Genomic DNA, 18,287 nt, shown 5'->3' with positions numbered 1-18,287 from the left:
TACTGAGTGCCAGTCCACTCTCTTAGAGGGGCTGGTGACCTCTCACAGCTGCAGGACTCTAGGACCTAGGAGATTTCTTTGGACACCCAGGTTAACGACGCCAGCCTGGTCGCTCTGGCTGTGGGTGGGTGGATGGCTGGCTGGTGGGTGTGGGCACAGAGAGGGGCACAGGGCCACAAAACGCAGCTCAGACCTCCCAGTCCGGCCAATACCGCTCGGGGCCCTACCCACTCCAATGGGCGCCCGGCGGCCTTTCCCAAAGTGCGCCGCCCGGCTCGCGCCTCGCGCCTCGCGCCCCGCGCCCAGCGCCCCGGACCCGGACCCGGACCCAGGCTGCGGGCGGGGCGGGCCGGGGCGGGGCCAGCGGGGCCGGGGCGGGGCCAGCGGGGCCGGGGCGGGGGCGCGCACGGACGGCCGGGCAGGGCGGCGAGTGCAGGAATGCACGCCACCCGCCGCAGCCCCGCCCCGAGCATCCCGCGCCGACCCGGCTGCGCCAGCGGAGCTGCAGGGCGAGCGTCATGGCCGCTTCGAGACAACCCCAGGTCGGGGAGCTGCTGGCCGAGGCCCGGAGGGCCTTCCGGGAGGAGTTCGGGGCCGAGCCGGAGCTGGCGGTGTCAGCGCCGGGCCGCGTCAACCTCATCGGGGAGCACACGGACTACAACCAGGGCCTGGTGCTGCCCATGGTGAGGGGCTGGGAGGGACCCCGAGCCTCTCCTGGGGCCCCGGCCGCCCCGCCGGAAGGGCAGGCGTGAGGGGCGCGGGGAAGTGCCTTGTTTTCGCGTGGACTCTTGGGCAGGCCGCACCGAACTTCAACTCCCGCGGAGTTTGGGGGACAAGCACGTGGGAGAGACCCTGGGACGGGGCATTACCCACATAGGAAGGGAGGAAGCAGGAATCCTCGAGGAAGTGGGCTGGGAGGGGGTGTGCCTACGCCTCTTCGTTCAAGCCCGCCCTCGCCCTCGGTGGACTGCTGATCCTGGCTAGCAACCTGGAAACCATCTCAAATGTTCCCCCTCTCCCTCTCCCGCCCGCCCGCGTGCAGCATGCGGAAGGAGGCACTTGGGGCTCAGACCTCCGTGAGGCCCCACAGACCCCGGGAGAATGAGCCCTGTTTCCTCGCCCAGCCCGTTGAATTTACAGAGAGGGAAACTGAGGCCCAGAGGAGGCCAGTGAGCTGCTCAAGGTCACACAGCTTGTCATCTGGTGCTTGGTTGGGCTGCAACTTGAGTCAGGCCTCCCAGCTCTCAGCCTGGGGTTCTTTCCATCCCACTGTGCAACTTGGCAAGTGAGTGGATCCGGCTCGCCCCACATTGGGAAGGCTTTAGATGGAACCTCTCTGATTCTGTTTTCCTTTTGACTCACTCTCTCCCGTGTCCCACAGCTGGGAGCCCATGCTCAGGGCAGAGTCCAGGTCTGCACTCTCTGCACTGGTCCCGCCCCTGAAAACCCAGGGGGCAGGGCCTTAGCCCCCAAGGCCAGCTCAGCACTCTGGCTCTTTCCTGAGACACTCTCATTCCTTTCCTCTTGAGCCTGGAGGTCACCCTCCTGTCTGTCCCAGGCCCCGCATTCTTCAGAACTTTAGTATTGGAGGGGACTCCTCCATCTCTTAGCTGGTGGAAGCTTTGCATACTCCTTGTCTCCTGCCAGGCTCTGGAGCTGGTGACTGTGCTAGTGGGCAGCCCCCGGGCAGATGGCCTTGTTTCCCTCCTCACCACCTCTGAGGACGCTGACGAGCCCCGGCGGCTGCAGTTCCCATTGCCCACAGCCCAGCGGTCACTGGAGCCCGGGACCCCCCGCTGGGCCAACTATGTCAAGGGTGTGATTCAACACTACCCAGGTATGGGGCCTGGCCTGGGTCAAGTTCCTGCTGGTGCCAGGAGCACCACCTGTCAGCCAGTAAGCCCATTAGCTCATCTAATCCACTGTGGGCTAGGGTAGAGCATCTCCATTGTACAGATGAGGAAACTGATGCCCTGAGAGGCTCTAGAACTTGCCCTGCATTGCCCATTACATGATTGGAGGAGCCAGAATTGAAACCCTAACTGTTGGCTTCCAGAGCCCTAAACCAGGAGGAGAATTAGGAAGACTATGTCCCAGGAACCTCAGGATAGAAGGATGGAGGGCGGTGGGCCCCTTCGCCCAGCAGGTTGGTGGCCTTTGATAATTGAGACCTATCCCTGGAGGCAGCCACCAGGCAGTTGCTTCCCTTCGTACCGAAATATGTGCCCTTCCTGTGCCCATCTTTCCACACAGCCCAACTTAAGATCACCCATTGTTTCCCCTGCAGCTGCCCCCCTCCCTGGCTTCAGTGCAGTGGTGGTCAGCTCTGTGCCCTTGGGGGGTGGGCTGTCCAGTTCGGCAGCCCTGGAAGTGGCCACGTACACCTTCCTGCAGCAGCTCTGCCCAGGTACCTCCTAAATCCCAGCGCTCAACCCAACCCTCCTTCCCTGAGGTCTCCTTTGATCAGAGCTTCTTCCTCTGTCGTGGCTTCGGGAGGGGGTGGGGAATCTCCCTGGAGTGTTGTTGGAGCTACCATTGCTTCCACCCACACAGCCCTTGTGCCCCCTCCTGGGCCCCAACCTCCCCATCTCGTCCTGTGCCACAGACTCGGGGGCAGTAGCCGCCCGGGCCCAGGTATGTCAGCGGGCTGAACACAGTTTCGCAGGGGTGCCCTGTGGCATCATGGACCAGCTCATCGCACTGCTGGCGCAGAAGGACTGTGCACTACTCATTGACTGCAGGTTAGGGGCTCCCCTTGTACCTTCCTGCTCATAATCAGGAGCTTCTGGGGAGTATGCCCACTGCCGGGCATGACAAGCAGACAGTTGGCCTCATCATCACCCCATTCCAACTCCATATCAGGTCCCTAGAGACAAGCTTGGTGCCACTGTCGGACCCCAAGCTGGCTGTCCTAATCACCAACTCCAACGTCCGCCACTCACTGGGCTCCAGCGAGTACCCCCTACGGCGACGCCAGTGCGAAGAAGTGGCCCGGGCGCTGGGCAAGGAGAGCCTTCGGGAGGTGCAGCTGGAAGAGCTGGAGGGTGAGAGCTGGCTGGGTGTGCCCTTTCCTGGAGGTAGTTGGGCACCCTGCAGGGGCTGCCAGGGCCTCATCTCCAGAGACCTCTGCCAAGCTCGGCCCACTCGCCCAAACACTATAACCTACGGCTCCAACCTCAGCAGGGCTGCTTGAAATCTTAATATTGTATGTTCTAATAAGAAGTACATTTCCACTGTACTTCTGGAAAATACAGAAAAGTACGAAGAAGAAAATAATAAACTACAAGGCCACTACCCAGAGATAGCTACCATTAGCATTTTAGCATAGTCCCAGGATTTACTTACGTCTGTATTTTCAAAGTGGAGTATATACAACATTGTCACTTGCCTTTTTTTTTTTTTAAACTTAACATTCTCCTATGCCATGAAAGACCCATCAACATGACTTTTAAAAGTTACGTAGTATTTCAGCATACAGGTGCGTGGTAATTTACTTTCTGATAATCACACCTAACACTGATGAACGTTTTATACATAAGTCTCTGCTTTCTCTTATGTTCTCGGGATTAGATTTTTAGTAGGATTCGTGTAAAAAGATACATGTGTTTTTAAGGTCCCTGCTACACATGGTCAGGAAGGTAGTCTGTTTAGCAGTTTGAAGGTCGTATAAATATTAATGAATGTAATTCTCTAACAGCTCTATAGAGCAGAATACTAGTTTGTTTTTTGTTTTTTTAATGGGGAGTCTGCAGCAAGTGGTAGTGCTGACACTTGAACGCAGGCCCCAGAAGCCCACAATCTTGACCCCCAGACCATGCTGCTGCTGTTGGGAGTTGTGCCCTTCCTGGCAGTGTGGGTGTGCCCATTTCAGGGACACTGGCCAGCCCCAAGGGACCATCTTGTCCTTGGTGAACTGTCACATTCAGAGCAGCCCTGCCTGCAATCTGCAGGTGACCTTGGCCGAGGTTTCAGCATTTGAACACTTGCCATCCCTCCTGTCTACCTCAGTCCTTCCGTGTCACTGCTGGGGGTGGGGCTCCCACCTGCCTTCTCCGAGCAGCCCCCACACACTTACACCTTCCCTCCTTCCTGGCCTTTGCCTGGCTCTTCCCCTTGTACTTTGAAACATGGCCCGTTTTCTTCCCTTCCTCTCCATTACAATTGGAAGATTCTCCGCCCAGTCTTGGAAGGGTACTAATCTTATTGCTCTCACTTTCTCATCTCCACTCATTTCTTAGTCCCTTGAATCTGCCTGTCCCTCTCCTATGGGGCCATAACTCCCAGGGGTTCTATAGATGACATTCCCCTCCTCATCAGTGGCCGGATCTGCTCATTCACCGTCCTGTTTCTCTGCCTGTGTCTTCCCCAGGCTTTGTCCTCAGTGCACGGCACCTGCCACCAGTGCCCCACTAAGGACTCAGATTTGAGGCTGCAGCCCCCTCCCCCTCCGCCCCCCCCGTTTCCACCTGGGGTCCAGGATCCTTCTGGCCCACTGGAACCCGTCATCCTTGCCCCCACAGGCGTCTCTTGGTTTCCTCTTGTTTGTTATTTCCTCACCCTTATCACCTGAGTCTTCACTGTTCCCCCTCCCACTCTTGTCTCTGACCTCTGTCTCTTCCTTTCCTTCCTTTGGTCTCTGTTTAACAGCTGAAGGCTGGGCTCCTCGAGCCCACCTCTCCCAGCCTGGGCCTTCTGCCCAAGGCACTCACTTGCCTGCTAGAGCTCAGCTCCGTCCCTCCCAAACCTCTGTGACACAGGGAATCAAGTAGCAAGGTGTCCTCGTGCTCACGGCTGCAGTTTGCCCATCCCCCTCAACGTTAGCTGGTGGGGCAGCCTGGTTCTTGGAATGCCCTGAGCCCTGCCTCCTGACCTTGGCCTGGGCTCTTTCCTTCGCCCACTCCGGAGCCCCAGCCCTTGGAGGCTCCATGGTTCCAGCATAAACAGGATTTCTTCTCCCTCCTGCTGTGTGGTGGCCTCCTGAAGGCAGCATGGTGTCCCACTCACCTTGGAAATCAAGAGTCGGGGCTTCAACTGCTGGTTATTGAGCACCCCCCTGTATGCCGGGCGCCCTGCTAGGAGCTCTACAGATGTTAGCGCGCTTGGTCCTTATGGCACTTTGAATGAGGTGGGTGTCCCACTTGACAAAGAGGGGAGGTAATGAAAGCTTAGTCACCAGCCCAAGGTTCTACCTACAGCTTTGTCAGAGGCAGGTCGCTGACTGGAGGCTCCCCCATGCCCCTCCCCGCCAGCCTCCCATCCCGAGGGCCACCACCTTGGAACTATGGTGCCCCATCCCTGCAGGGACGCAGAGGTGGGGTGATGGCAGGCCTGCTGACTCCTTTATTCTCCAGCTGGCAGAGAGCTAGTGAGCAAGGAGGGTTTCAGGCGGGCACGGCACGTCGTAGGAGAGATCCGGCGCACGGCCCAGGCAGCGGCTGCCCTGAGCCGGGGTGACTACAGAGCCTTTGGCCGCCTCATGGTGGAGAGTCACCACTCGCTCAGGTGAGGCCCCCTGGGCCAGGGCACCTCAGGCACAGGCTGTCCCCAGGGCCAGGCGGGGCTGGTTCCATGCCCACCATTCCTGTCTCCTCTGCAGGGATGACTACGAAGTGAGCTGCCCTGAGCTGGACCAGCTGGTGGAGGCTGCGCTATCTGCACCTGGGGTTTATGGCAGCCGCATGACGGGTGGCGGCTTTGGTGGCTGCACAGTGACCCTGCTGGAGGCCTCCACTGCTTCTCAAGCCATGCAGCACATACAGGTGGGCGACTGTCAGAGCCTGGGGGAGTGGGAGAAACGTTCCCAGGGCCCTGCAGTGCTCAGACGCCACCCGCCTCTCCCTAGGCACAGTACAATGGTACTGCCACCTTCTACCTCTCCCAGGCAGCTGACGGTGCCAAGGTGCTACACTTGTGAGGTGCTTCCCTCGGACGCACATGGCAGGCACAGGGCCTGCCAGGCACCAAGTCAGGAAGCTCCACGCCTCGGGCGTCTGCCCTCCATCTCTGGGTGTTCAATAAACTTGTGCCTTGGATCACTGATAGGTGCCTGCCTCTCATGGTGGGTGTCAGAACCACTTTCCTGCTCTGAGCAGGCCCCAGAATGGACAGGGCAGGGCCAAGTGGTAGCGAAATAGTTTATTAAGTGCAGAACTAAGCTGGGTCCTTGCTATGCTGGTCCTAGCTCTTTGGTTACAAATAGGCTTAGACGGGATGGGGGAACAGCCAGAAGGGCCTTCCGGGACCTCTGCCCACTTCATGACTCATAGAGGACACCCACTCCCTGCCTTGTGGCCAGGCGCTGGCCTTGTGACCAGTATGTGGATGGGCGGGGCCACCAGGGGTCTAAGGACGGTGTAGCTGAGGCAGCACCAGGGAGGGGAGGTGGGGTGGGGACGCAGGTTCCAGGACACAGCCTGGCAGGCGTGGGGGCTCAGGTCTGGAAGAACTGTTGGTCCACCTTGGTGTTGAGGGTCCCACTGGTGGTCAGTGTGTGGCTCATAAACTCCTGGGTCACGTGCCGGGTGAGGGAGCCACCTGCTTCCAGACGCTGGGATCCTAGGGTGAGTCCATCTACAGAGGAAGAGGTGTTGAAGGACCCGGCCCCACTACCCCGTTAGCTCTGCTCCCCTGGGAGAGCCAGGAGACCACCCCGCCCAGCAACTCACCTATCAGGAAGGGCTCGGTGGTGTTGGTGTGCGTGGTGGTGACGCTGCTGTACTCTCCTGACAGTGGGTGCTGTAAGAGCCCAAGGTGGCTACCCACCTGTGGGAAGTGGCCTGGAGTGCGCAGAGGAGCCAGTCAGGGGATGGTGCCAGGAGAAGGTGTGGCCAGAGAAGGGGTGGGGGCGAAGCAGGGGCCAGGCACCTTACCTCTATCCTGGGACTCAATGGTGATGATACCCTCACGCTCTGGCCCGAAGCCTTGGGTGGTCTTGGCCTGCACCTTGAACTTGTAGGGAATGTTCTCGCTGAGGCCTGGCACCATCAGCCGGCTCTCAGGGCTGTCACCATCCACCAGGAATGTCGTTGCCGGCTCTGGGCAGAGAAGATGCCTTTAGCCTCTGTGGCTCCCTCTCTATCCCTCCCCTGGCCACCCCTGACCCTGTGGCAGGCGGCACCTCCTCCGTGGACCATCTCACAGGTCACCAGGTAGCCCAGGATATCCCCATCAGGCCTGCGTGGCCGCTCCCAACTCAGCTGCAGCGAATCCGGGCTCAGGGCAGTGAACACCAGTGGGCCTGGGGCACTGGGTGTGCTCAGAGTGAAGGCGGAGCCTAGGGGCAGCACAGAGGAGTATCAGTGGGGAAATGGGGGGGGGGGGTTGGGGGACAGCCATAGGGGCTGGGGGAGGCAACTCACCTGGTAGGGGGCAGAGTGGGCTCTGGGGGTGCACCTGGGATTCAATGGTGATGACACCCTCTCGCTCTGGACCCCAGCCTTCCTGACTCTGGGCCCGCACACGGAACACATAGGAATGGTTGGGTAGAAGGTCTTCCACCACCATTGAAGTCTGGCTGGGGTTCGGGATGTTGAACCGATGCACCTCTCCTGGAGAGGGGATAGGGATTAGCATCATTCCTGCCCCTGCCTGCCCCTGCTCTTTCCCCAGGCTGCCACCAAGACCTGGGCATCACCCACCCAAGTTGAGCTGTGGTTTAGGCTCAGCCTAGTATCATATAATTGGATGTTTAAGTTGTACACTGTACAAGGGATGAGTGGAGCCTGAAGTCCCACCTGTGTTCTATGTTCTGGCCGTTTATGGGCCCAAGGTCATGCCACTGCGAGTGTGTGTACCTAGAGAAGTGCCACTGGCCAATTCCCACAAAGGCATCTCCTAGGACAGCAGAGGCCCTGGGTTCCTAGGCCAGTGAGGCCTTGTTAGGCAAAATCTAGCAGAGGGAATGACCTGGACAGAGGCCCAGGAGATGGCTGAGGACTCAGGAGAGAGGAGGCAACGCAGGGCAGTGGGGGGCATGGAAGTGAGACCCTCCCAGAGAGGCTGGGTGGGGGGCATTAGTGTCCAAGGGACTTGGGTGGGTTCTTCACACAGCTGGGTGGCCCTGTGTGTCACAAGTGGGGCCAGGCCTTGCAGGGTTGCGTTCCTACAGCCTGCCTGCAGCTGTGTCTCACCGCCATTCAGCAGCTGGTACTCCACGCTGTAGCCTTGCAGCGCCTGCTCACACTGCGGCTCCTGCCAGCTCACTTTCAGAGATGTGGGCCCCAAGGCTGAGAACACCAGGCGGGTGGGTGTGTTGGGCACACCTGCAGCCAAGCGGGAGCCTGGAGAAAGGAGGCCACAGTCAGCCCAAGTCAGGGGTCCCTGGGCAGGAGTCCTAGTTCTATGCCTGACCTCCCTCAGATGTCACATCGACACTGACTACCAGCGGAGCAGCTCACTCAACCTGCAACACCCTGGCCAGGCCACCCAGAACCCTCCGCACTTCCTCAGAGTAGGTATGGGCCCTGCCTGTGCCAAGAGAGGGCAAGCACCATGAGTCGGCCAGTGCCCCACCCCTTCTCAGCTGGCCTGGCCCCTCCTGCCCCAACCCCAGCCCAACACCCCTGGAAAGGCAGAGGCTGCATTAGGCGTCAGCGCTGATGTGGATGGAATGGAAGGGAAGGCGGTGGTCGTGGGCAGTGGCTGCAGTGGGTGATAGATGACAGATGGAGCAGGACAGCTGTGGAGACACTGGATGGCCACCTTGTACTACCTGGGCCCCAAGAGGGCGCTGCTGGCTGTCCAGCCAGTATTATAGAGTCTCGTGAGTCTCTGGAGGGGGGGAACCCCTTCATCTGAGCCCGACTCCAGGACCCCAGGGCCCAGGACAGCGGAAGCCTGCTCCTCCCGTCTTCCCAGATGGGAGGGAGGCCTAGGGTGGGACAAAACAGGAATTGAGGGGGCAGGAAATGGGTGTGTTGGGAGGCTGGGCAGGGGGGACGGCGGGCCAGCAGCCCAAGCCTCCAGGAGCTGGAAGAGAGAAAGGGTCAGCGGGAGAGGCAGAGTGGGTGGTGGGTACTCACTGTGGGAGGAGAGGGAGGTGAGGGTGGAGTAGTCCCTGGGCAGCGTGCCCGAGTGTTCTGTGCGGGTCAGCGAGTGGTAGTCCCGCGTGAGGGTGGAGGACGTGCTCAGCACTCGGTGGGCCAGGTGCGGGCTCAGGTGGGTGCCATAGGCTGCGTTGGCTGTGGTCATCCTGTGTAGGGAGTTGGCGCTGCCCGGGAAAGCAAAGTCCATCCGCCCGTTTACCAAGTGCTCTGTAGGGGAGAGCAGGGTTACCTGGACAGGCCAGTACCAGACCCGGAGCCCCTCGGGGCAGGCAGGCTGTGGCCCTGGGAATTCCGGGATTTCCTACCCTCTAGGGGCTGTGGCATAAATGCAATCAGCCTCCCTCAGCCCACCAGAGACAGGCCCAACGCCCCTAGAGGAGTCCAAGGGGCCACACAGGCTTCTGCAGCTCACATCCTCTGGCCTGGCAGCCACTATGTACAGTTCAAATACCTCTGACCCCAGCTGGAGACTCACTGCCCTTGCAGTCAGCCCTGCCTTGGGGAGAACCCAAATGCCTGCCCTCGGGTCCCCTGAGCTCTTTGAGGGATCTCCTTGGGTAGCAGGCAGGGCCTGCCCGCTAGACACAACAGACTCACGAAGTTGTATGCGCCCAGCTGGGCAGGCATCGTAATGGAGGTTACTGCCCCCAGGGGCAGTCCTGCTTTGGGGAGAGATCAGTCGCCTGCCCTGGAGGTCCCTTGGCTCAGGTGGTCTGCCTCCGCACCACTGTGCGTCCTCTGGCCAGGCAGGGGGCCTTAACGAGCAGCCTAGTCACAGTGAGCTCAGGCTGGGACCCTGGGGCAGCAAACGAGTGAGCCTAGGTGGGTGCGGGGTCAGGGCGCGCCGGTCTGGGCCGGTCACCTCCGGGGGGCCCGGGCGTAGCACCGCGGGCCAGGCCGCCTCCCTCCCCCACTGCTACCCCCGCGCCCCCGTCAGCGCTGTCGTCCGGGGGACTGCGGGTCGGCTCGATGGCGTCGGAGGAGCGCCCGCTGCTGGCCGACAGGCGCGGGATGAGCTCCGGGGGCAGCCGCCACGTGATGCGCCGTAGGTCCAGCTCCTCCCCCAAAAGGGGCTCGAACTTCCAGCCGCTGCCTTGGGAACAACGAAGGGCGCATTGGCACCGCCGGCGGCTGCGGGAGGCTGCGGGCGGGGCCCGGCGGGGCGGAGGCCGGCGGCACTACGACGACGTGAGCCGTCCTTGGGCTGAGAGATCCAGGTGGGGGGGCGGCAAGGGGTGCACTGCAGGGACCGGGCACTCGGCGACAGGCGAGACCCTCAGCCTGCGCGCAGAAGAGCCCCCCAGTTGAGCCAGTGCAGCCTGAAGGACAGCTGGTGAGGAAGGACTCCTGGAGCAGCCAGGAGACCAGGTGTAGCCCTGGCTCTATCACCAGCTGTGAGGGCTCCCTGCTCTGAGCCTCAGTTTCCCGTCTGTGTAATGGAGAAAGTGAGCTCTCCCGCGCCTGCCGCCCAGGGACAGTTCCAGAAGCCAGAGTGCATCACAGGTGATGTGCGTAGCAGCTGAGCTGGGGCACCTGAGTCATACCAGCCGCTCTTTACCTCAGACCCTCAAACTCCTCAAGACCCTTGGACTTGGGTTCCTTAAGCCCAGGCTCAGCCCTGTGAGGGCAGGTGTGTGTTCACCATGGCCTAAGGCATAGACAAGGATGGGAAAAAAAATACAGATCCTGGAAGCTTTTCACTCCTGGCATTGTGTGACTGGCATCCATTTTACAGATCAGAAAACAGGCAGAGCCAGTGAGCACTTCCTCCGAATTCCCACAGTGGAGCTAAAACTGAGTAGCTGGGAGTCCCTTGCAAGCACTCTTTGCAGGGAGGGGGCCCGGAGGGGCAGAGTCACATCATGCCGGGAGTCGCAGAGGGAGGAGGAACGGCCAGTGGCTGCTCTGGGGCTCGTGGGCCATGCCTGCCTCCTCCCACGTAGCCCTGCCCCTGGGAGGCAGCCTGCGGATCCTGACCCCATGGCACAGCTGTTGAGCCTTCCGGTCAAACGCTGTCTCCACATGGGCTCATGGACATGAGCCCGCGCACGCGTGCACGAACCTGTGAGCCATGTGCCCCCAGCACATGTCTGTCTCCCTGTCCTCATGCACAGATATGTCCATGATTGCATGTGTGCCATGTAGGCTTTGTCCCCTGTGTATCCAGAACCAGCACAGTGTCTGGGGCTGGGAGGGGACTTTTAGTCTTTACCTTCATGCCCAATGGTCACTGGCCCCTTTGTTCTCTCTGGACACCAGTGACAGCCCCACTCCCTACCCAGGACCCACACCTGCCTCTTGGGGATCCAAACCCACTCACCTGTGTCGTCAGAGACGCTAGGCCTCTGGCTGCCAGCTGGAGAGCGCAGAACGTCATCACTGTACATGAGGAAGCTTTCGTAGTCTCCCCCACTCTGGGCGTCCACAATGGGGATGTCCGGGATGATGGGGACTGCAGGGGTGGGCAGGGGTGAGCCAGGGCCCCAGCCTCGGCCTCCTGTCCTCCCTGTCTGCCCCGAGTCTCCCCGCCCACCACTCACTGGACATGGGCCGCTTGGGCTGGGTGGCCAGGTTGATGATGGCCTCCCTCTCGGGCCCCCAGCCTGCCCCGTTGCGCGCTTTCACTGTGTAGCGGTACGGCTGGGACTCCCGCAGGTTCTCAATGAGCAGCATTCGCCTCTTGGGCCCGTCCACCAGCACCTTCTTCATGGGCCCGATGGGTCCTGGGGCAAGGAGAGTGCTTCAGAGCAGTGATCCAGGTTCTGGCCTGGTCCCAGCCCTGCCTCCGACTTAGGACTGCCGCTCAGCCCCTGAATGGCACCCAGGGGGGTCAGGGGAACAAGGCAGGGAGCGAGCAGCTATTGAAATCCTGCAGCCTGCCAAGCCCTGAGAACCTGGGCGTGACTGATAAAGAGAAGTGTCACCAACTCTCCAAAGGGCTCATGGCTAAGTTAAGTGGCAGAGCCAGGACTAGACTCCAGGTGGCCCCAGTGTCACCTCTACTGATTGGTAAATGGTCCTGTGTCTAAGGTGCCTCTGGGAGAGGCTTGCTCCAGTGGCAAGGGCACTCTCGTGGCCTATGCTTCACTATCCACAACCAAACTCAGATGTTCTGTTGAGAAAGTGAAGGTGGAGACATGAGAACTGTCTCATCCAGCTGTCCTGTGGTCACATGGCAAAGCACAGGGGAACTGTATTTCAGGAACGGCCGAGGCTTGTGAGCGCTTACGAGTGTCAGGGCAGAGTGGAGGTGATGCAGGAGGGCCACCGGGTCACATTAGCAAAGAGTGAAGGCCAAGCAGCTCTTTTCCACTCACACCTAGGAGAGTGGACACACAGCCCTGGGAGGAAGGAGGAAGACACCCCCAGCTGCTCTGAGCGGTTTACAGTCCCTGGGCCCAGATAGGATGAGATGGGCTTTGCCATATTGAAAGACTGGGAGACCTGGGAGACCAGAAAACGTCCCAGTTTCCAAAGAGATCCAAAGGAGGGTTCTGGAAAATGACACCCGATAAGCTTGATGTCCACCCCCAGAAAATGACTGTGCTCAAAAGAATTGGTGATGGAGGTCTGTCAGCCTGGGGGGGATCTCTTACTGCGAGATGGGGGCTGCCCTTAACCCACCCCTTACCATCTCTGTCATCTAGTGGGAGAAGGGAAGAGGACACCAAAGTGTTGCTGCCCTTGGCCCGGGAAGGCTGAAGTCACGGTTCAAACCATCAGGGATGAACTTTCATTGGGATATGTGTCACTCCTGGGATTAAAGGTAGGGTCACTGATGTCCCAATAGTGGCCCATGCATAGACCAGGTGATGTAAAATTGGAATGAGCCAAGGACGTGATGTCGCCGCTGAGAATGTTGTGCTTGCTTTGCCTGGCTAGTCGAAAGCCCTCTGCCCTGCTGGACGACCTGGGAGTGCTGAGCCTGACCCACTGAGGGGCCATAGGGTTGTATGAGGGTGGTGAGCTCTCCATCCTGGGACTAAGCAAGCAGAGGTGAGGGTGCGAGGAGGAGGTTCCTGCACCAGGTAAGAAGGGACCAACTTCCTTCCAATACTTTCTCATCTTGACAATTGGCAGGGGCCACCTACCCTTCCCTCCCTTCCAGGACTGGGGAGAAATAACAGTTCTGCCAGGTGCTCTGGTCTAGGGCTGCCGGATAAAACATGGCATGAAATGTACTAAAAAAAATTGTTTATCTGAAATTCAGGGTGTCCTCTGCTTTCGTTCAATTGGCAACTCTACTCTGGCTCTAAGAGAACAGCGTAACAATGAGCCACTCTGGTTACCTGTATGGGAAGGTACCCCATTGCACATGTGACCCCAATGCACATGCATAACCTCAGGCCTTCCAGCTGCACGGGCCCTAGAAGTCTGGCCTTGGAACGCAACCTGGCCCAAACCGGCCCACGAGCCTAACGATGCCTCAGGCAACCAGACGTGTGGGGCTCATCCCCTGACCGGACAATGTGGCCTCCCTCCCCTTCCAGGCTGAAGGAGGGATGCAGGTTCTTACGGTTGTCCTCATTGACCAGGCCGTAGCACACCTCATAGGCTGTGATCTCGCCGTTGGTCTCCGCTGGCTCAGCCCAGCTCACCTGGGTCACGGTGGAGGAGACAACGTTGAAAGCCAGACGCCCCGGCTCACTGGGTACTGAGATGGGGGTGCAGGAAGAGAACTGTCAGTGGCAGAGAGAGGGTGGAGTTCTGGGAGGTAGGGGGCAGGGCTAGGCACACTGGCATCAGGGTAGCTGGGAGACAGATGGGTGGTCATGGGAGGCCTCACCTTCCTGGTGGGTGCGGCAGGACACCAGGGAGCTGTAGGGGCCCTCGCCCTGTGCTCCATAGGCACACACCTTCATCTCATAGTCGCAATATGGGTACAGGTTGGTGAGCTCCACCGAGGGCACCTTGCTGTCAAGCAGGTGGGCTTCGGATTCAGAGTCACCCTGGATCCAGTACTTTACCTGCTCCCAGGGGAGGGACTGGTCAACAGGGAGTGGGCAAACACCAGAGCTGTCTGTCCCTCCACTGACCTCCTGTCCTTATTGTCCCCTTTTGCACAGATGAGACATGGAGGCTGCAAAAGGTTGAGTGACCAGCCAAGTTCACACAGTAGGGGTTGGGCACAGTAAGGGGGACAGGGGAGTCTCCTGGGTGGAGGGAGGGGTCACATTCCAGGAAGGAGAGCAAACATCTGAAAACTCCCCTCTGAAAATTCCCTGGGGACAGATGGGGGTTCCCCTGTCCACTCGTGCTCAGCCCACTAGGGCCAAGTATGCCTGCTCTCCCTCAGGGCCCTCTGGCCTCGAAAGGCCAGCTCCCCAGTGGGTACCAGCCCTCACCATCCAGCACCTTTATCACCCCCCACCTTACCCTGTACCCTGACGGTTTGCCAGGAGGGGGCAGCCAGTTGAAGTGAATCTTCCGGGAGCCTGCAGCCTTGGCATTGGGGTTCTGTGGGGCACTCAGGTCACCGCGAGCGTGTGGGATTGGTGACAGGGTCTGGCCTGTGAAGTTCTTGTCCAACTCATCTGTAGTGGGGCAAGTCAGGGTAGGACAGCCAGCTCAGAGAACCCCTCTTTTGAGGGGGGCAGGAACCCATCGTGACCACCAGGGGGCGCCAGAGACCGAGTTAAACACGCAAGACTCCATCCTTCCTCAGCACTCAACCGACACCTCGGGGCTGGTGCCTCCACTGGTGCTCCATCCTGCCGAGCTTGGTGGAGGGCCCTGGAGGGTTTCTGGAGGAATGAGGAGGTGGTCTGCCCCCTTTCTCTCTTGGCATGTTCCACATGAGGACATTGCTCCACCCCCCAGATTCCTCTCGCCTCTCCCATCTCCCCTGCAAGTCTCCTCTGGGGGTGGGCTCACGGACACCACCACACTGGGGACTAAGGACCCATAAGAACTAACTGTTTCACCCCTTCCGGAAACACCTGCATTTTAGTTGAAATTGAGGCTGAAGTCAAAGGGCTAAGGCCTACTGGTGGGATTCGCGGCACCCTCAGCGTGGCCACAGCATGACCCCAGCCTCTCTGGGTGAAAGTACGGGTGTCAGATAAAATGCAGGACACCTAGTTCAATTGGAACTTCAAATAAACAATAAATACTTTGTAAAGTATAAGTATATCCCAAATATTGCACGGGACATACTTATAGTGCAAATGTGTTTGTTGTTTATCTGAAATTAAAATTGAACTGAGCGTTCTGCATTTTTACTTGCTGAGACAGGCAGCCTTCTTTGAGAAGGCCCCAGCCCTCCCTCCCCACCTGCTTAAACTGACCCCACGCTCTGCCCACCTCGGTCCCCGATGATGACAGTGGCCGAGTGGGGCTGGCCCAGGCGCGCCCCGAACTTGGGGTTGCTGAGTTGGACGTGGAAGCGGCGGGTCTGGCGGCCTCGCAGGAGAGAGTCCATCTCCTGCAGCTCCAGGAGCTTCACCTGTAGTTCCTTCCAGGTCTCCCCAGGCTGGAACAGCAGCTCGCCCTCCGCAGGGATGTAGTCCTGGGAGTGGGCAGGGGTCAGACCAGGCCTGGGGAAACGAGTCACGGCCACACGCTCCACCCAACCTCAGGGACCCTGCAGAGCCCATCACACACAGACTGGCCCACGTGGACACAAAGTGGTTCAAGTTTATATAGCACCTCCTGTGTGTCACTTTACAAATGTAATCCTCCCAGCAACGTGAGGCAGAGCTATTACTGGCCCCATTTTGTAGAGGAGGAACTGAGGCCCACAGAGGTGAAGAAACTTGCCCAAGTTCACACAGGTAGTTGTGGTGGAGCTGGGATTTGAACCAAGGCTCAGAGAGAGATGGGTGCACGGCAGATCTGGAGAGTCCCACACAGGCAGGTTCTCATTCTGGGGGAGCTGGGATTTGCAGGCCCCTCTGGGAGCCGGAGGAGCTGTCTGTCCCCCACCCTATGGCTCTGAAGTCTAGGATCCAGCCAGGCCCAGGTCCTGCCTCCTGGGTGAGGCACTTCTATCAGCTCCAGCTTTCTACTTTCAATGCCCCAGAGCTTCCCTGAGTGTCCCGGCATGAGAGTGTCTGTGTGTACCTGTGTGCAGTGGATCAACTGAAACGTGGGGGTGTGTGTGGGAAATCCTTCTCTCACACATAGCCACTAGGTGGCGCTCCAAACTAACATTTCAATTCCAGACACAGCTAGTTAGGCCTGTAGTTAACACCGCGCAAATTCAAACGCTACAAAACCCAGAAAGTGAGACAACAAGTGTGAGAAAAGCAGCCACGGGAGTGGGGCTGGGGGCGGGGGGGGGCGCTTCAAAAATGTCAAAGTCATAAAAGACAAAGCCAAGGAATTTTTCTGGATTAAAGGAGACTAAAGACATGACAGCAAAACGCAATGCCTGATCTTTGGCTCCTGGATTGGGGGTAAAAAAGCTATCAAGGACATATCGGGACATGTGGCCATGGGGAGATCTGAATATGGACTAATTATTAGGTACTAGTGCAATGTGAAGTTTAACTTTGGTGATTATGTTGTTGTTTTGTAGACTGACCTTGTTAGCAGGTGCCTGTTGAAGTGTTTAGGATGTACAGGAGTCTACAACTCTGAATAGTTCAGCAAACAGAACTAAATAAAACTCTCTCCCTTTCTCTCTACAGTCATAGATTTAGAGCTATAGATCTACAGATATATCTGTATCTATATCATGCATGTATACCTACATCCATATATAGAGAAAAATCAAATATTAACAATTGGTGAAGCTACGTAAAGGGTAAATGGGTGCTACTTTGATTAGTTTCTCCATTTTTCAGTAGGTTTGAAGTTTCTCAAAATAAAAAGTTGGGAAATAATAAAAATATTTTAAAAATTGTTAAATACCACCAAAGCATCTTTATAAAAGCATAATAGGATAGCCAGACTCTCTCGTATAACAGGGCCCATTCAGTGAAATTTCTGGACATAAAATTCTTCTTTGGAATTTTTATTGGGAGTATTGGAGCAGTAATGAGAGCTTTCATACCAGTATAAAGAAGACTCAGGTAGGGCCAACTGCTCGGGCCTGCTGGGCCCATGCTTTCTTCTGTGTTTGCTGAAGGGGCCTGTGGGCTCGGTGAGACTAGACTTTATTACTTTTCGAGTGAATTTTTTATATGAATAGTTTTAGTTTTTAAATGTTGGTAATAAATTCAGAAAAACAGGCAAACAAACTTGTAAGCTGAACCAAGCACATCCACCACCTGGATTTGGCTGCTCCCTGAGACAGACCCAGTGATAAAGGGGACACCGGCCCAGGCGGACATCACCCTCTGCCCTGAAAGGCTAACTGTGAGCCTGGGCCAGGTAGGGCCTGCCAGGAAAACAGTGACAGCTGTTGGGGCATCTCCCTGGGCACATGGGGGCTGCGATCCCACCTCAAGAAGCCCAAAGCCCCCAGACTGGGGTAGAAGGGAGAGTACATTTCTCTATGAAGGGTTTGTTGGAATGGGGACATGAGTGGTCTGGACATGTCTCTGGCCTCAGTCCCTGGCAGCGATGGGGCACCCAGGGTGTCCCTGGCACTTTTGGTGAGCAAGACACCCCTGCCACGGGGAGGGAGGCACAGGTGGACATGTCCTTGGGAGGCCAGCTAGAGCCGCCACCAGCATCCAGGACTCAGGCAGCTGCCATGTCCTGCTCCCACGGGGCCCCTGGGATGTGCTTCCAGCCCTGTGCTGGAGCCTTACCCGGTTGCCCTTTGCGGTGTTGTCTTGCGTACGGTAGGAGACCTGGGACTTGCCGTTGTCCAGGATGCGTCGGACAATGGGAATGCGGGCTACTTGCTCCTCGCCACTGACCAAATACTCGGACTGCTCAAAGGACACTATCCCGCTGGCTGCAGGGGGCCGGGGCAACAGTCAGTAGGGTCCTAGCCTCCGTCCCTGCTCAACTCCCTCCCTCCCTCCGGCCCAGTCCAGCCCAGAACGCAGGAGTTGGCTTGTCACCCTCACCCCACCACTCTCTGGGCAGGGCAGAGGAAAGGGATGGATAATTCTTCCAGAAAAAGTTCAGGGGCCTGGAACAGTGTCAGGGCAGAGAAAGGAGGCTAGTCAGGGGTACAACCCGAGAGGGGGCCCTGAGTCCAAGGAGCAGGTAGGGAGGGCAGCTGGGGTGTCCATGGTGCAACGCCTTGCCTACCCTATAGATAGGTTCAGACAAAATGAACCCCCAGTTCCTTCCTGCTCTGATTGTCCTGGCACCCTAAGGAGGGCCGTTCAATCCCCTCAGTTC

At 58.3% G+C, this 18,287-nt stretch overlaps 2 protein-coding genes across 6 annotated transcripts in view; one reads left to right on the top strand and one right to left on the bottom strand.

Moving 5' to 3' along the window:
* Positions 1 to 419: 419 nt before the first annotated feature.
* GALK1 (galactokinase 1) lies at positions 420 to 6,037 on the top strand. The gene is made up of 8 exons (XM_033089831.1): positions 420 to 683; positions 1,648 to 1,837; positions 2,288 to 2,407; positions 2,606 to 2,741; positions 2,863 to 3,044; positions 5,352 to 5,502; positions 5,597 to 5,759; positions 5,843 to 6,037. Exons 1-8 carry the CDS (start codon positions 519 to 521, stop codon positions 5,912 to 5,914), a joined length of 1,179 nt encoding a protein of 392 aa, XP_032945722.1. The 5' UTR covers positions 420 to 518; the 3' UTR covers positions 5,915 to 6,037.
* Positions 6,038 to 6,120: 83 nt separating this feature from the next.
* ITGB4 (integrin subunit beta 4) overlaps positions 6,121 to 18,287 on the bottom strand; it is a 28,603-nt gene continuing 16,436 nt past the window's right edge. For 2 of the 5 annotated variants that reach the window (XM_033089826.1, XM_033089827.1), the window contains exons 26-41: positions 17,744 to 17,892; positions 15,348 to 15,552; positions 14,421 to 14,578; positions 13,831 to 14,011; positions 13,561 to 13,698; positions 11,585 to 11,767; positions 11,365 to 11,496; positions 9,907 to 10,137; positions 9,021 to 9,251; positions 8,711 to 8,869; positions 8,130 to 8,279; positions 7,359 to 7,547; positions 7,118 to 7,273; positions 6,870 to 7,034; positions 6,666 to 6,776; positions 6,121 to 6,570 (exon numbers count right to left, since the gene is read on the bottom strand). In XM_033089826.1, coding sequence (XP_032945717.1) covers positions 6,431 to 6,570; positions 6,666 to 6,776; positions 6,870 to 7,034; positions 7,118 to 7,273; positions 7,359 to 7,547; positions 8,130 to 8,279; positions 8,711 to 8,869; positions 9,021 to 9,251; positions 9,907 to 10,137; positions 11,365 to 11,496; positions 11,585 to 11,767; positions 13,561 to 13,698; positions 13,831 to 14,011; positions 14,421 to 14,578; positions 15,348 to 15,552; positions 17,744 to 17,892 — 2,678 coding nt within the window. In that variant the 3' untranslated portion in view covers positions 6,121 to 6,430. The remainder of the gene's footprint in view (positions 6,571 to 6,665; positions 6,777 to 6,869; positions 7,035 to 7,117; positions 7,274 to 7,358; positions 7,548 to 8,129; positions 8,280 to 8,710; positions 8,870 to 9,020; positions 9,252 to 9,906; positions 10,138 to 11,364; positions 11,497 to 11,584; positions 11,768 to 13,560; positions 13,699 to 13,830; positions 14,012 to 14,420; positions 14,579 to 15,347; positions 15,553 to 17,743; positions 17,893 to 18,287) is intronic. The other 3 variants (XM_033089828.1, XM_033089829.1, XM_033089830.1) reach the window with 3 other exon arrangements.

This window comes from Rhinolophus ferrumequinum, chromosome 21, assembly GCF_004115265.2.
Source record: "Rhinolophus ferrumequinum isolate MPI-CBG mRhiFer1 chromosome 21, mRhiFer1_v1.p, whole genome shotgun sequence".
In the NCBI taxonomy this organism is placed as follows: domain Eukaryota; kingdom Metazoa; phylum Chordata; class Mammalia; order Chiroptera; family Rhinolophidae; genus Rhinolophus; species Rhinolophus ferrumequinum.
This window is presented reverse-complemented; position numbering and strand designations above follow the sequence as displayed.

What these genes read in the sequence shown, in the direction of transcription:
- GALK1 (XM_033089831.1), top strand. Translation starts at nt 519, where the DNA reads ATGGCCGCTTCGAGACAACCCCAGGTCGGGGAGCTGCTGGCCGAGGCC. An exon ending in TGTGATTCAACACTACCCAG is followed by an intron (nt 1,838 to 2,287) that starts GTATGGGGCCTG and finishes TTTCCCCTGCAG; the next exon opens with CTGCCCCCCTCCCTGGCTTC. An exon ending in AAGCCATGCAGCACATACAG is followed by an intron (nt 5,760 to 5,842) that starts GTGGGCGACTGT and finishes GCCTCTCCCTAG; the next exon opens with GCACAGTACAATGGTACTGC.